General features: G+C 53.4%; 7 protein-coding genes across 7 annotated transcripts; 4 read left to right on the top strand and 3 right to left on the bottom strand.

Annotated features, from left to right (window-relative positions):
• Positions 1–235: 235 nt before the first annotated feature.
• Positions 236–1,034, top strand: W97_00067 (uncharacterized protein; the record flags this gene model as incomplete). The annotated part of the gene is made up of 2 exons (XM_007777984.1): positions 236–294; positions 350–1,034. The coding sequence occupies 2 exons, from the start codon at positions 236–238 to the stop codon at positions 1,032–1,034; spliced, it is 744 nt and encodes a 247-aa protein (XP_007776174.1).
• Positions 1,035–2,322: 1,288 nt separating this feature from the next.
• On the top strand, positions 2,323–5,956 carry W97_00068 (uncharacterized protein; the record flags this gene model as incomplete). The annotated part of the gene is made up of 4 exons (XM_007777985.1): positions 2,323–2,503; positions 2,551–4,344; positions 4,390–4,832; positions 5,312–5,956. The coding sequence occupies 4 exons, from the start codon at positions 2,323–2,325 to the stop codon at positions 5,954–5,956; spliced, it is 3,063 nt and encodes a 1,020-aa protein (XP_007776175.1).
• Positions 5,957–6,707: 751 nt separating this feature from the next.
• W97_00069 (uncharacterized protein) lies at positions 6,708–9,332 on the top strand (the record flags this gene model as incomplete). Its single annotated transcript, XM_007777986.1, has 3 exons — positions 6,708–6,808; positions 6,862–6,995; positions 7,051–9,332. The coding sequence occupies 3 exons, from the start codon at positions 6,708–6,710 to the stop codon at positions 9,330–9,332; spliced, it is 2,517 nt and encodes an 838-aa protein (XP_007776176.1).
• Positions 9,333–10,353: 1,021 nt separating this feature from the next.
• On the top strand, positions 10,354–10,643 carry W97_00070 (conidiation-specific protein 10; the record flags this gene model as incomplete). The annotated part of the gene is made up of 2 exons (XM_007777987.1): positions 10,354–10,476; positions 10,542–10,643. 2 exons carry the CDS (start codon positions 10,354–10,356, stop codon positions 10,641–10,643), a joined length of 225 nt encoding a protein of 74 aa, XP_007776177.1.
• A 795-nt stretch (positions 10,644–11,438) lies between these two features.
• W97_00071 (uncharacterized protein) lies at positions 11,439–12,239 on the bottom strand (the record flags this gene model as incomplete). Its single annotated transcript, XM_007777988.1, has 1 exon — positions 11,439–12,239. One exon carries the CDS (start codon positions 12,237–12,239, stop codon positions 11,439–11,441), a length of 801 nt encoding a protein of 266 aa, XP_007776178.1.
• Positions 12,240–12,362: 123 nt separating this feature from the next.
• On the bottom strand, positions 12,363–13,019 carry W97_00072 (uncharacterized protein; the record flags this gene model as incomplete). Its single annotated transcript, XM_007777989.1, has 1 exon — positions 12,363–13,019. One exon carries the CDS (start codon positions 13,017–13,019, stop codon positions 12,363–12,365), a length of 657 nt encoding a protein of 218 aa, XP_007776179.1.
• A 692-nt stretch (positions 13,020–13,711) lies between these two features.
• W97_00073 (uncharacterized protein) lies at positions 13,712–14,782 on the bottom strand (the record flags this gene model as incomplete). Its single annotated transcript, XM_007777990.1, has 3 exons — positions 13,712–13,968; positions 14,021–14,635; positions 14,692–14,782. 3 exons carry the CDS (start codon positions 14,780–14,782, stop codon positions 13,712–13,714), a joined length of 963 nt encoding a protein of 320 aa, XP_007776180.1.
• Between the last annotated feature and the right edge of the window lie 460 nt (positions 14,783–15,242).

Below are 15,242 nucleotides of genomic sequence, written 5' to 3' on the forward strand. Positions count from 1 at the left end.
GGGAGCGCGTTGAGTGCTTGCATAATCGATAGGCATTCGTCCCATCAAGACTTCAGTTGCTTTCTTCAGACTTACAATACGATGCAGTCACCTGCATCGAAGCCCAACCTTGCATCTTGTGGATGCTCTCTGAGAGAATAACTGCAATGCTTCTCTATGGTTGATCGAGTAACGTCCGCAACTGCACGGCGCCTCTGATACCAGCTCCTTGCAGCAAAGCTCAACATATGGCAAGATGGCGCCTCAGTTCGATGACAAGATCGTCTTGATAACTGGCGCCGCAAGCGGCATTGGGTAATGCAGCTGGATAACGCTTATAATGCTCTAAGACTGACCGCGTATCGGACAGACAAGCAACTGCGGTGAAGCTTGCCGCACTTGGAGCATCGCTCGCCCTGTGTGACATCAGCTCATCCGGTCTCGAAAATACCATCAAGTTATGCGAGGACAACGACCACTTCTGGTCAGCCTTTGACGTCGGCTCGACGGATGCCTGTAATGATTTTGTGGTGGAGGTCACAAAGAAATACAGCTCCATCGACCATGTCTTCAACTGCGCTGGCGTAAACCCGACTTCTTACCCACTAGAGTCCACAACAGACGGTTACTGGAACAAACTGGTCAACACCAACCTTAAAGGCACCTATAACATTACCCGCGCCTGCATTCCCCACCTTGAATCTGGCGCCTCCTTCGTCAATGTCTCCTCTATCTCCGGCCTGCACCCCACCGCCCAACAGGCGATTTACTGCATGACCAAGTATGGGATCATCGGTTTCTCCAAGTGCATGGCGCTGGAGTTGGGTCCAAAGGGCATCCGGACCAATGTCGTGGCGCCGGGGTATATCAATACCCCAACGAATGCGGGAGTCGTCAAGGGCGGGGACGCTGTCACAGAGCAGGAGGAGAGCACGGCGCTGGGCAGGATGGGGACGCCGGAGGAGATTGCGGATGTGGTTGCGTTTTTGTTCTCTGACGAGAGTCGGTACATGAACGGGAGCGTTGTGGAGATTGACGGTGGGCTGAAGGCTTAGCTTGGATAAGCCTCTTTTGCTGCGGAAAAGTATCTGATTGAAGGGCAACAGTAATAAGCCGAAGGTAGTCTCACTTGAGAAAGCTCGTTCCATGGTAAAAATTCGATATCAATTAATATGGCATGCGACAGTAAAGGGTATATGCACAATCATTGATTGAGAGCGAGCCGCCAAAGATCAAAGTATCGTATCTAATGGCGATGTTAGAGACTTTCATAAGCTTGCTCCAGCACAACACAGATATTTCTTATCGCGCAACATCCGTGACATGGAATTGTGATCGATGAGGGCTTGCAGTCATGTCGGCGGAACAAGAGACTATGAATTCTGCACAAGCTGATGGTACAAAACTTGAAGCCGATTTCCTCGAGAATATTTGCGTATGTGGAATACTACAAAAGATTGACGCATAGAGAACGGGAAACTGTCATACAACTACGAATGCATCTGTTTTACGGATCTGTACTGTAGGGCTATGAGATTGATTGACAGAAAGCAGAAGCTCTTAGGAATCTACCTTGGTTTTCACACGGACGGAGGTGGAATTGCTCGTGGAACGGTAAGGAAATCATAATCGATATCACATCGCCAATGGCCGGGGATGGAGTGCCGGTGCTAATAATGTTGCTCTGAACAACAAGGAGTTCGAAACTCTTAGCTGTTCGCGATTAACGGCCTGTCTGAATTGAGCAAAGCCTCTGTCGGAAGAAATTCACAATGCTCCAAAAATGATTACTAGACATAAACCACGGTATGGTACTGAAGAAAATAATAGCTAGTCAAAAAATCAAAGTGAGGTGTCGGGAATGTTGCGATTTAGTCGTACCTCGGTTCCGTCATCCCAAGTGTCTGATATCGAATTGCAATGAGGATGCGTACAGCGGATGCACCAATCTGTATCTCTAGAAATCAGAGCTATATGTAAACAGCTCAGCGAAAATGCCAAATAACAGTCACAATTGCACGGTTGTGTAGTGTAGTGGTAATTTCTCCTATAAGCCGATCAAATCGGGTAACTTTGACTCACATTCACTTAGGCTAGCACTCGGGATTCTGAGAATATGAACTTCCCGCAACCCCGGTTCGATCCCGGGCACGACCTTTTTGCAGAGAGGTGGGTAATTTTTACCTGTCCTTTGAGTGGGCTTGCTCGTTGTGGGCAGGTGGGGTTGGTGGGGCTGCAAGGCCGAGTCCGTGTAGACTCCCCGAGCGGTGACCGCTTTCTGCCAGGAATTTTTTGAGCTGTTCGGAGTTCATCAACATCAGAAAACCCGGAAATGGCAGCAAGATGAGCAAACGACCTGTGTCCTCTTCCGGCGCCGACCATTCCGAGAAGACCCGAGCTGCAAAGCGACAGAAAGTTGAGGTCTCAAACGAGCATGCGACCAGAGCAGAGGAGATTCATTCGGCGCCACAGCTCCAGCAATTGCTGGTCTTTCAGCAGGACGCGGTACCTCGACTAAGAAGTGGTAAGGTAGCTTCAAGTTACACTGACTCTTTCTCTGACATGCATCAGGTATCCAGGCTTTCAAGACATTCCTCGAATCTATCCTCTACCCCACAGACGAGGGCGAAGTACCACGCCGACGAGCCATACTGCGAGACTTTCTGGAGTTGCAAGCCAACTCCAGCGGAGGCGATGAGACGAGTCTTCCAAGCCTGATCCAAGCTTGGAGTTTTGCAGCTCAATCCAATAATGATTACCTTACGTCCTCCATAACCGCCCTTCTGGCGCTGCTACTGAAGACTATTTCTACACAGTTGGAACTTCGAGATTACGGCCTGAACATCGGCAAGACTGTTCTACAAACACCTCAAGCTAAGCTCATAGCTAGGAGCCTTTCGGCGCCCAAGCACAAAGAGCATGTAATATCGCCGGCTCTCCGCCTCCTGACCGAGGTTGTATTGTTTGATGGAGGCACATTGGCCAGACAAGTTTATTCCAAGCGAGACTTCACCTTTGATGTCAAGATAGTCGCCAGGAATCTAAGTATCGGAAGGGCTTCTATGGACGAAGGTCCGGAAGACAGGAGAAAACCCTCTGTGAGATCCAATACGGTTCGCTATCTCTTAGCCGATCTGAAGTATCAGGACGGAGGGGCAAAAGTCGATATACTCAAGCAAGGCATTGTGTTGCGGGCGTTGTTTGACCGCATCCGTGACGATCCTCCCCAGCTCGCTACGGACATTCTGCGCACTGTCCGAACACATGTCGTTCAGGACAATCACGTTCCGAGGTCACACAAAAGCTATCTGCTTACGGATCGCACATTGAGCAACATAGCGGCCCTCTACCGCGTCGATGAACCTGATGATCAAGTTGTCGATGGTCACGTTCCAATATCCGTAACGACACACGAATTCCTGCTCTTCGTATGTACATCACCAGAAGCGGGATTGTTGAATCCTTCATCGGGCTGGTATCCACCGGGGACCGGAAAGCAGGACCTCGATGGGGACTCTATTGAGGAAGATCAGACTGGTATTGATCTCGGACTTGACTCGATAGACTGGTATGCCAGGTACAACGGGAAAGTACCCATAAAAAACACGACGCTTGCGTCCTTCGCTCAAGCGCTTCGACCTTACTCGAATCAACTTGAGCAGAAGCTGCTGCTATCGATCTTCGACGCGGCTCCAGAGTTAGTAGCTGACTACTTCTTCAAGAAGAACTTCCCCTTCGACCCCAAGCTCACATCTACCTGGATCGGATACTCGTCGTTCCTCTTCTCTACCATTCAACTCCCCGTGCCGCCGTACTTCGGGCGAAAGCAAGACTATGGCGATGTTCCTCCGCCCATAGCAATCGCTATCGAAAGCATCTTGCCGCGCCCGTTGAACCAGAAAGTGCTCACTAGATGCTTGAATCAGAACTCGGAGCTGATCACCTTCTTCGCCATACGCTTAGTGACCGTTGCATTTCAAAAACTACAGCAAATCTTAGCCCTGTGGAAGCGCGCATCTACCAAGCGACCGTTGCTCTGGGAGCAGGCATCAACAAGACTCATTTCTGAATTCTGCAAACGATGTCCCAGAATGAAGGATGGAATATCCGCCTATCGGCGTATCCCGGTGGATAAGCTCATGGAGCGGGAAGCTGCGGCAAGAATGCTGGCTATGTACTACGAGATCACGCCAGAGCTAGCACTGGACGAGAAGTTTGACGTCTCTGTATCATTAGCCACCGCATTGTCCAAGACCGAGCAAGCTGCAGAGAATGACGGTGAGAATAGCATCGGATTACTTGAGCTATCTCACTTGGTGACTATTGCGCGCCACTCTCCGAGCATGCGCTGGTGGAACAAGCCAGGTAGGCTGATAAATCTCGCACAGCGACATAGCTAACCGCGTTCAGAGTCCCTCCCCTTCTCGCCTTTCACGTCACTGCTCAAGCTTGTGTGCTCTGTCGCTCCCGGTACGGCTTCGTCGTCCATTCGGCAGTTGATCACTTCCATCGTCCGCGAACAGGAGATAGTACTCACCGAAGGAAAGCCATCCTCGCTGGACGCTCTTCTAGCAAGCTTGCAGAAGTCAAAAGCCTGGACGCCTACAGACGCAATCTTCTCCTTTCTCGATGATTGCTTGAACCGCTACGTCCGTAGACCAATCAAGTATCAAGACGACTTGGAAGCTGTCATCAACCTGGATCCTAGAGTTGCGCAAGGCCTTGAGCCAGGGACGATTAGTCCATTACTGATGACGATGGTAGAACAGTGGGAATTTGTTGCAACTATCGATTTCGACAGAGCGTCTGAAGTCGGGATCTGGATCGCCAGGCTGTTCAGACGGCTGAGATGTGTTGGTGAAAACCACACCGCTTTGTCGCATCTTCGAAATTCAATGATCAAACTAGAATTCAACAAGGACTGTCGACATGCACTCAAGAATTGTTTCGAAGGAAGAGGTCCGCAAATCAGGTCACTACAGCGAGAGATAGTTGCCTCGAGCCCATTCCAAATCGAATCACATACGTCTTCCACATCACTTATCGCAGACGATCCAGCTTCAACTCACGAAGAGACAGACTATAGAGCCGTCCACTCTGACATGCCCCCATTGGAGGACGAGAATCACCCAGGTTTACGTCGATGGACCCAGAAAGACGTGGAAGCTGCTGTGGAGGAAGGTGATGTGGAAGAGCTGATTTTGTGCTTGTGCTCAGAGCACACCGATATTAGGCGACAGGCATTGTCGAACATGAGGAAGTTTATCGCCACGCTAAAGGCATGACTGAGTCACTTCTGAAGTTGTGGACTACCGCTAACATCATCCGACAGACTTCAGCCTATGCGGAAAGAGAACAAGTCGAATTACTTCTTGGCGAGCTCGTCGAAACAGCAAAGGTCGTGATTGACGACGCGCCGCTGCCCTATATCGCCGGCGCCTTCGCTGTACATGGGTTAAGGGTCGTTGCGGATCCAGCGCATGTTATGTATCCGAAGATCAACAAGTTCCTGAACAGAGGACCATCGTGGAATGTCGGCAGGCTACCCTCTTACTGGACTGAGAAGGTAATACTGAATCCGCCTGACGAGGACGACGCATATTACAAGGAGATGGACTGGCTCCTGGCTTTTCTCCACGACGGGCTCCGGACGAAAGAGGACATGGACATCTTCCGGGCTCGCAATGTTTTTGAGCGTATTCTGGCCCTGTGCGCCTCGCCGTTCATCCAGCGAAAGCTCAAAGAAAGGGTACTGAGGCTCCTTTTTCGCGCAGCTGCTGTAGGTGGCAGCACGACGCTGCTGACTAGATCAGGGCTTATCAGCTGGGTACAGTCTCAGCTGGCGCTTGGAAGCTTTGACGAGAAGAGGTTGAGAAGTTTGGCGTCACGGCTGTACGAGACGGCTGAGCATGAAAGGGCTATTGAGTGGAGTAGCGGTGCGCTGAAGGGCGCGGTCGAGGCGTTGGCAGCAGCTTGATTGAGCTGGGCGTCTGTAGATACCCTTCCTGGCTTACTAGCTGCACCTCTGATCCAAGGAGAACAAACATGCGAGATGTGTAGAATAGTTTGTATATGTTTGATATCAATCACGTGTTGCAGCCTTGACCCTGCGCAAGCTCCGCCGGTCAACCCAGGCCGCGAGCCCTGCACCCACATCCGCCGCCGAGACGCGCGATCTTCGAAGGTCGCTGAGACTGGAGACCGACGACACTTCACACTGCAACCCGCAAAGACTCACTCAAATCCAGGACTTCACAGCTTACAACCCGACAACGCACATCCACGAAGCTTTCCCGCTTGTCTCTGAATGTAGAAAGCAGACTTCCACACAAGAAGATCGACATTCTCGTCTCGGCTGCTCTCTTCACACTGCCGCACGTCACACGCCGCTTGGCCTCCGCCCACGTTCTATGCTCCTTCCTACCTGCGACACCAATTCACTTCCTCCTTAAACAAAACACGGATATTGCGCCTGCCGCGAAGCGTCACACACTGCGCTCCTCTTCAGCCACCTCAACGCCGCCCATTGCAAACACCACTCACACTCCCGCATCGCATTCTTTCCGCTATCCATACAACCCACCAAGACGCATATTCTTGTAGAGACTCCAGTGTGTGGTGCCTGCTGCCTGCCAATCAGCTTCCGGAAATCCATCGTTCGAAAAATCCCCCACAACCTTGCATTTATCGCCTGATACAGAACTTTCAATCAAGACGCTATTATCAGCATGGCACTTATCCGCTACAGTCGCGAGGAACTTCTTCGTTTCAAGGATTCCCCTCTTGCACAGAAACCCGACGGACTGCCGTCGATAGAGCAATGGATGGAGTAAGCTACGGGAAGCACATGTACCGCAACTATGGCTAACGCGGTTGTCAAAGACCCTCGGAACAGGCCCAAAGGACGAAGCGGACTCAGGGTAGTAGAGGCGATGAACAGGCCACCAACAATGAGAACGGTCAGCAGCGCCCTTCGCTCTTGGGTATGAAACCTCTTCACAGGACAACGAGTGCGCGTAGGCCATCCGCGATCCCCCTATATATTATTCGTGCCTAACTTCCGGGGCGCAGATTCAGAAGACGTCTTGCTCGGTCCTTCGAAGGCCACATTCACATCCGCGTCCCGCATCAAGACCTTTGCAGACCTCAGTGACAAGGGCGCTAACGATGATGACTCTCTAGGCAGGGATCGCGCTAAGGATCGCATGAACCTTGGAGGCATGGGTCGCTTTGGACGGGATAAGGACAATGATAGATTACGTGACAGGAGTGGAGCTACCAATGGCCGCCAGGAAGGCGAAAGCTGGAACACGGCCCGATCACGCAAGAGCTTGGGTCTTCCGGAGGAGGGCGACAGAGTGCAGAAGAATGGGGATCGAGACAGAGAGCGGTGGAGGCCCGAAGCTGACACTGACGCGAACGCAGACGCAGTGCGTCGCAATGGCATGGCCAAGGCTCGGTTTGAGCAGCCGTGGGGGCGCGAGGACAGCGCCGCCAAAGAGGGAGATGGTAGCAAGATCGGTGCAGCAAGAACTGGATGGCGCGACCGTGAGCGCGGCGCCGGCCGGCAGTGGGGTAGTCAACCGGTCGAATCGGATCCTGAATGGATGGACTCACAAGCGAGTGACGAGAAGAAGAAGGTCCACACGCAGGAAGATTTTCAGAAGTGGAAAGAGCGGATGAAAGCTGGCAATGCAACAGGCGAGGAGAAGACAGAGCCTGAAGAGCCGCTGCAGGTCCCCAGAGAGAGTACCACCGCGAAGCCTTCGAAGCCAGTCACCCCTCTGGCGCTAGAGGGTGGTCAAGAGCAGTGGTTCGGCAAATGGGGTGATATGAAGAAGCCAGACTCCACCACGCCGGATTCTACGCCAGTATCCAAGCCTCAGCAGACCAAGGCGAAAGCTTCTAGGTTCAAGGGTTTCTTTGCCCCTGCGGAGACTCCCACTGCAGCAGACAGTCCTACCGCCCCGCCTGACACCGCGCCTACAGCAGCGCCGAGCAGCCCTCCGCCTGCTGCGATATCCAACGATGAGGACCGCGCTGGATTCGATCGAATTCTATCGATGCTCTCCGGCACGACCTTAGGTGCCCAATCTCCACAATCACAAATGACTGCTGCGCCAAAACAGCTCGACTTCTTCGGAAATGAAGCAAAACCATCGGTACCACCTGGCTTGAGCCAACACCACCGAATGGATGGCCCAGATTTGGGTCGCGTCAGCTTGCCACGTTCACGTGAGGAGCGTGCCGCATTTGTTGACGCAGCTCTTGCCCCTCGAGCGGCTCAAGTAGAACCAAAACCCAAACAGTTCTTTCCTTTCTCACTCGCCGAGCAAGGGCTGGACGGGACGCACCCTTCGCGTCCCGAATTCGAAGCTTTCGGCGGCGCTCGACTGGAAGAGCCGACGCCTCGCAAGGATGCGATACATGATGTTCTCAACGCTCAGCGCTTACACGGTCAGCCGGGACCTCAATCTCTAGGCTTGGATAACAACCGTCAATTTCTGCTCGACCTCATGTCACAAACACGCGGGCCTGCCTCTCAGCCACCCAACCCCAACTTCATTCCGCTCCAGCCTCGGTCCAATCCCCTCGACGCATTATCGAGCATGGAGAGGAGTACTCGCCGAGCCCCAGACCCCGAAGACATGCCACCGCAGTATAAACAACCTACTCAAGATAACATGCGCGAGATGCTCGCCCGCCGCCAAACCAACCCCTTCCCCCCACAAATGCGCGACGTAGCTCCCAAGCGCCCGCCACCCAGCTTCTATGATGATCCCTCTCTCGCCACGCTCCAGCGCCACAGCACCAATGAACAACCCCGTCCCCAGATCACCAACATGGGCATCCCTCAACACCCGCCTACCCTCGACCACCAATACATGATGAAGCCACCGCCCGGTATCGGCGGACAGCAGCAAGACCGACCTCTCGCTCCGCCACCGGGCTTCGGCCCACCACCGCAAAGCCACCGTCAACCTCCCAGTTTCGCAAACCCGGCACTGTCCTTTGCGCAAGGCAACCCGTCCTTCGGCGCGCCGCAGCCGCAGCAGCAGCCACAGCTCCCCCAGCCGCAGCAGCAGCGCGGAATGGCCCTACCGCACATGTATGGCGGCCACATGCCGCCACAGGGGCCTCCAGGTTTTTTCGGCGTTGCTAACAGCGCGATGCAGGGACCGATGCCGCCGGGATTCGGTGGACAGCGCCATCAAGAGGCGTTTTTGATGCAGCAGGGGCATGGGATGGGCGGCAAGGACGCTTATGGTGGCTTAGGTAGTATGGAACAGGCGTTGCTGGAGGAGTATCGATTGAGGGGCGGTGGAAGGCCGCAAGGCGGGTTTGGGATGTGAGGGGCTGTTCATCAAGCCTCCGGTCTTAGGCGCGTGTTGAACATGAGCGTGCTGCTGTGAACAGCATGGGTCTAGGTCCGCGTTGAGCGTGACGCGGCGCTGATGACGCACGGTGAATGCGCTCTGTATGCTGAGAGGCCTGTGAAAGGGTCAAGGCTATTGCGCGTGGTTGAGATAGATACCACATGTCCTTGCTGAAGGGACTTGTAGTCCCTGGCGAGCTGTCATGGGTATTGCTGGCTCGAGAAACACTTGAAAAAAGATGATCCATAGCGGACAAGTACCGTATGTGCACCTCGCGCTTCACGGAGTTGTATTGTGATGAAGCATTGCAGACTCCGTATGACGGCCTATCGGTAACTCAACCTATGTCCAGTCCCCCATCCCATCAATTATACCGACTCGAGATGGCAAGCAAGAGCCTCTCCCTAAAAGCATCATGTTCGCCTTAAATCGTAATCTAATCATGTCCCAAGGCTGTCGCCTTATCAACAGAGAACCACCTCGCCAAGGAACGTCAATGGCGCTCGCTCCCGCCCTGTCGATCCGCCCTGCGCCGTTGCAGATCCGCCCCGCCGAGATCAAGATGTCCCACGTTGTGCAACATCGTAGATGTCATCCCGCAATCCTCTTCACGCTCTCGTGGCACGCCTGGAGCTGTGATTGCTCACTTGCAGGTTTCACATCAGTCCAAGCAGCGCGAATCTGGGAGGGATCTGGGAGATCAGCATGCGATTCTTGCGAGGCTGAGATGCGGGCTGCTTGAAACCGCAATCCACAGCATCATCGGGACGTCACGGAACTCTCGTAGCAAGGATGGTGGGGCTTGATGTAGCTTGACAACTCGGAGGAACTCTTGACGTAGCCGATGGAAGCGGGAGAGCTGGAGAAGCTTAAGTATTGCTTCATCGAACCTCGAGAGGGTGTATTTGCATTAGCATCACAGCCTACAGCAACAAACAAGCACAATCCAATCCACTACAATAGAATTACCGATTCATTCCCATCCAAATCCCTCAAAATGACAGACAACACCAACCCGGGCAACTTCGCCAACCGCCCCAAGGAGGAGGTCCAAGAGATCGCATCCAAGGGCGGCCAGGCAAGCAAAGGTGGTTTCGCATCCATGGATCCGGACAAGCAGGTTTGTTACCCTCCGGCGGCTGCTCGCATCGGCTCTCATAGTTTGGTGTACTGACGAGCTCACAGAAGGAGATCGCCTCGATGGGCGGCAAGGCCTCGTCGGGCAGCTTCGAGAAGGGCAGCGAGAAGGCTAAGGAGGCTGGTCGGAAGGGGGGTCAGGCGTCTTAGATGAATCTCTGCTGAACCGTCTGTCACCACCAGAGTAGTGAGATGTACAGATCGGAGTGGATGGAGAATACTGGGGACAGGTGTGCACGCATGAACGTAATGAGACATTTGACGAATAAATTGTACCAGTGGTGGATAGACCGTCTTAGGTGTATATGATATATGCTGATTAAGGTGGATCGTCAATCAATGCACGAAATCTGCTTGACTATAGTGGCCGTGATTGCCGTGCTGCTGCTCCATCCCACGACCACCTTCGCGTCCACGTCAGACGGTGCACTCGATGAGCAGAGAGCCTCCTTAAATCGTGAAGCGTTCTGGTTTCGGCATGTCACTCAGCATCTCGCCGTACTGTTATGCCTATAACCCGTCTCAAGGGCCGTACAAGGTGTTTCAATCGTTGCCCTTGGTCTGAAGCTGGATTCTACGCCTGAAAGTTCGTGCACTCACATGTCTCCACCCCATCTAGGCGGCCCACTAGAACACCAGGACTCATGTTGCCGACTCAGATGCCAGACGGTCGAGATGTTACCGTAATAATAGTGCGCTCTTCCTCATTCCACCGCGATTAAGGCAGCTCCTCCTTCTGATTTCTCGTCTCGGTCCCCTTGCCGAGGGAAGCCTCTCGCGCAATCTAAGTCGACGATCCAGACGTGACGCAGATTCTTCGAGCCCGCCAGCGCACGAAAAGCAAGCCTTGGACCGCCTCTTCCTTGGTAACAACTAGAAAACGAGGACCAACGCAGCAAGTAGAGGCTAACTTCAGGTTAAACCCGTCGCGACGGCTGAGTCAAGTCATGTGACGTCTTTGAGGGTGCCTCTGTCCTCCATACTCTTCACTGCTTCGTCAATGAGACTTAAGAACCGATCTGGTGAGATGGAGACATCGTCTTTCTGCCAGTCTCCAGTGCCGCCTTCTCGGAGTTGCCCGTCAGCATGCGCAGCGAAGTGTCGGTGTCCCATCATTTTGGCGAGGTTGTGGAAGCGTTGGCGGGTGACGCTGTAAGGCAGGATTTCCACAACGGCGGAGCCGGTAGGGAGGAAAAGGGAGTGGGTCAGACCCGATCCGTGCACGCCGAGTAGGATGTCGGTTTCCCGGGCTATTTGAAGTTGCTCGGCGAATGTGGTGTTGGCGAAGTCTACTACACTAATGTTGAGCTCTGGGTGTTTGGCTTCCAGCGAGGAAAGTAGAGCAGTCCGGTTCAGGAGACGGCGTGTCTCCTTCCTGTCGATGAACGTGAGGGTCAGAGGACGGTCGTCCGGCAGTGGCGAGGTGGAGATATTGTAGAAGGTCAATACACGAGAGGTGAGCGTAGAGAGTAGCGGGGAGGAAGTACAGGCAACTGGCTCCCAGTCGGCCTGCCAGAGGGGATTGCTGCCGCCAGCTAGCGGTATTACCACGCTGCTGCTAGCCATCTCGTCTGCGGATAGCGCACCCAGCCGCTTGATAAATTTACCGGCATAGACCGTCCAAAGATCCCAATATGGTCCCTCTTCATGATCGTCGAGAATCACAATCTGCGAGTTGGGTACGTCGTCCAGCGTGAAGGCGGAGCCAGCAGGGAGATCAGTCATGCACAAGACATCCAGAGTCATCGTCAGGGAAGAGATTTGCATAAGGGTGTGGAAGAGATCGTTTACAACATCCTCCCTCTTCACCAGAATTACAAATTTCCTCGGAACGCTGCTGACGCCCTTCGCAACGTCCAACCCTTCACTTCACGTAATGTAGTTGTCAAAGATATATTTCGGCCCCGTCTGGTATCGATACTGCGCAAATTTTTCGAAGGTGGGCACGTGATGGGGAGGACCTTCAGCGGCCCACCCGCGCAGCTGGCAGTCCAGCTTGAACTTTTTGAGTCTGGGGTCGAAAGATGAAGGGCCGCCAACGCAGAACGAGTCGGTGCGCCCATCCTTCGCAGTCTGGCTGTGGAAGCAAGTAAGATTGGACTTGGAACTGTCGGCGCAGTACTTGGTCGAGGAACCCGCAAGGCTGTAGAGGTAGTCCAACTGGAACCGCTCGTAGCACCACTGGGGTTCAACTGGTGCGGCATGACCAGCGGGTATGGCGGAAGCTGTTCCAGAAGCTGAAGGTGCAGCAACTGAAGCGGGTGTGGCGGCAGTTATTTCAGGGGCCGGGGAGGGTGCTGTCATTGAGCTGCTCAGCTTCGGCGCAGCCAGGGGATGGAAAACGGTCTCATGAGTGCTCGCGCCGGCCGCAGCCTCATGATGCACAGCTTGCCCGCCAGCTGGAAAGTGCAAAGTTTGGAATGACGAGAGTTGGAGTCGTGAAAGCGTGTAGAGGAGGAGGAGGAGGAGGAGGAAGACGAGACCGGCGGCGAGCTGATATCGCCGCGGCAGAGAAGACAAATTCATGGACTGCTTGATGGGATATCAGGGATCTGGACGGTGTGGAGTTAAGTGAGAGCTTGGGTGCAACGAAGCCCCTGGCCGAGAGATATCAAAGCCTGCGGCCGCAACATGAGGTTGAACTTGATGAGCAAATGTGGATTAAGGCATGCGCTTACTTCCCTAAACTCTATTACGGCCTGGACGAACCACGCGGTCCGGGCCGAGCCGCAGACCGACAAGGTGGGCTCAGCCCACGCGGCGCATGACAGCACGAACAGCATAGGGCTACTCCAGTGTTCCTGTGTGCGTTCAAGAAGCACAGATTGTAGCAGAAGTGACCTCGATATACGTGCCCAACTGGGGGGGGGGGGGGGGGGGGGTTTGAATTCGATACCAGTTTGGCCTGTTCGACATCTCCGCTTTCGGTGACATCGTCCTGTGGTTCTTCCTCCTCTCACAGTCTGCTTCTCAAATCCACTCCTTATATTGACTACCTTTTACTATCGTGTACTGTTCAACGTTTGCGCCAAATCTTTCGCTTGATCTTCCACTCTAATGGCATGCCTAGTAAAGTCTATCAACCAGATGCAGCGGTCCAGAAAGCATCATGGATCACGATTCTTAATAGATCCAAGATTGAACGAACTACTATCGGCTGACCGACATCCGCAATGAACTCTAATTGTCAAGACTGTATCCCTCGAGTGGTATCACCATCACATATCCGTCTCATAAGCCTCAAGTTCCTTCATAGTCCAATCCCACAACTGCGCCGCTAACTTCTCACTCTTCGAATAACACGAGTCCACACCTAGTACTCCAACAGCTTCGTAGAACTCGCCGTTTACAAGATGGTCCTTCGGCGCGGTCGCAGTCCAAAGCTGATTGTACGCGCCCTCCATGGGCGTCTTCAACGATGTAGATCGCGTCATAACCAACCTTATCCACTTGTTTCGTAAGTAGTTGGGTAGCACTGGTTTATGTTAGTGATTGGCAAACTCCAGTAGTTCATCCGGAGTACTAACACTGCGTATCAACAATGCCAGGATGCACAGAGACGGCAGTGATTTGAGGATAGCGCTTTGCCAGCTCGGCAGCCGTAAGAATGTTGGCGAGCTTGGATTGACCGTAGCGGTAATACGTGCCGAAAGAATCTGGAAGTACGCTGAGGTCTTCCTGTGTCGTCTTGAGGCTGTCAAATCGTATGCCGCCCATCGGGGCAATCTGGAATCCCAGCGAGCTTTGGCAGATCACGCGCACGTCGCTGTCAGGAGCTTCAGCAGTATGGAGAAGCGTGGGCAGGAGAAGCTTGATCAGCAGAGCATGACCGAGATGGTTGGTCTGAAACTGCAGCTCGTAGCCATCCACAGTCAAACCCGGCGGGGCGGCCATGATACCAGCATTGCAGACCAATATGTCTAGACGTTTAACCTCGGAAATCACGCGCCTCGCAGCGCTGCGCACAGATGCCAGAGAGGCAAGGTCAAGCTCAAGAAACGAGATGCATGCGCCGGGTACCGCAGCTTCGACATCCTTGATGGCGCCGGCAGCTTTTTCGGCATCCCGGGCTGCGAGGTAGATGCGTTCGGGTTGGTGCACGGCGAGAGCTACAACAGTAGCTTTGCCTATGCCCGTGTTTGCTGCAAATATAACTCAGCAGATGCGTGTCGTGATTCAGTTTGAATTTGTTACACACCTCCAGTAACTAGAATGACCTTGCCGGCAAGGTCTGGGATATCAGTTTCAGGGTCAAAGGGCTTTCCAGTCGCAGGCAAAAGGAAACCCATAATGAAACAGATTCACAGGCCTAAGTGGGATAAGACTATGAAGTACGGCCCAGATGGGAGATAGCAAAAAGGAAGTGATCCAATTTTGACTGTAGACTTAGATGAACATAGAAGGTAGAAGGTGGGCTCAAGATATATCAGATATGTAGACGGGGGAATTGGCGGCCGAAGCAACGGTGAAGTCCATCAAATGAACTGATAAACTCGGTGTAGATTGCGCAATGCTCGATCTTTATCATCGTTTGAGCGATCTGCTGATTCGTATGCTTTTATTACCGAGAGCGTTTGCGCGCTGGGTTAAACCGATGTCGTCGCTGAGCGCGCCGCCGTGCAGGGATCTCGTCCGGACGGACGAAAAGCGGCGGAGTTTTGGACCGCCGCTTTGGCCAGAGGGCCGCCTCCAAAATCGATAACTGAGTTACCTCACGTGTATACATTGACAGCACTGCCTCTACCCCGT

The sequence above is a fragment of the Coniosporium apollinis genome (assembly GCF_000281105.1).
Source record: "Coniosporium apollinis CBS 100218 chromosome Unknown supercont1.1, whole genome shotgun sequence".
Classification (NCBI taxonomy): Eukaryota; Fungi; Ascomycota; class Dothideomycetes; genus Coniosporium; species Coniosporium apollinis.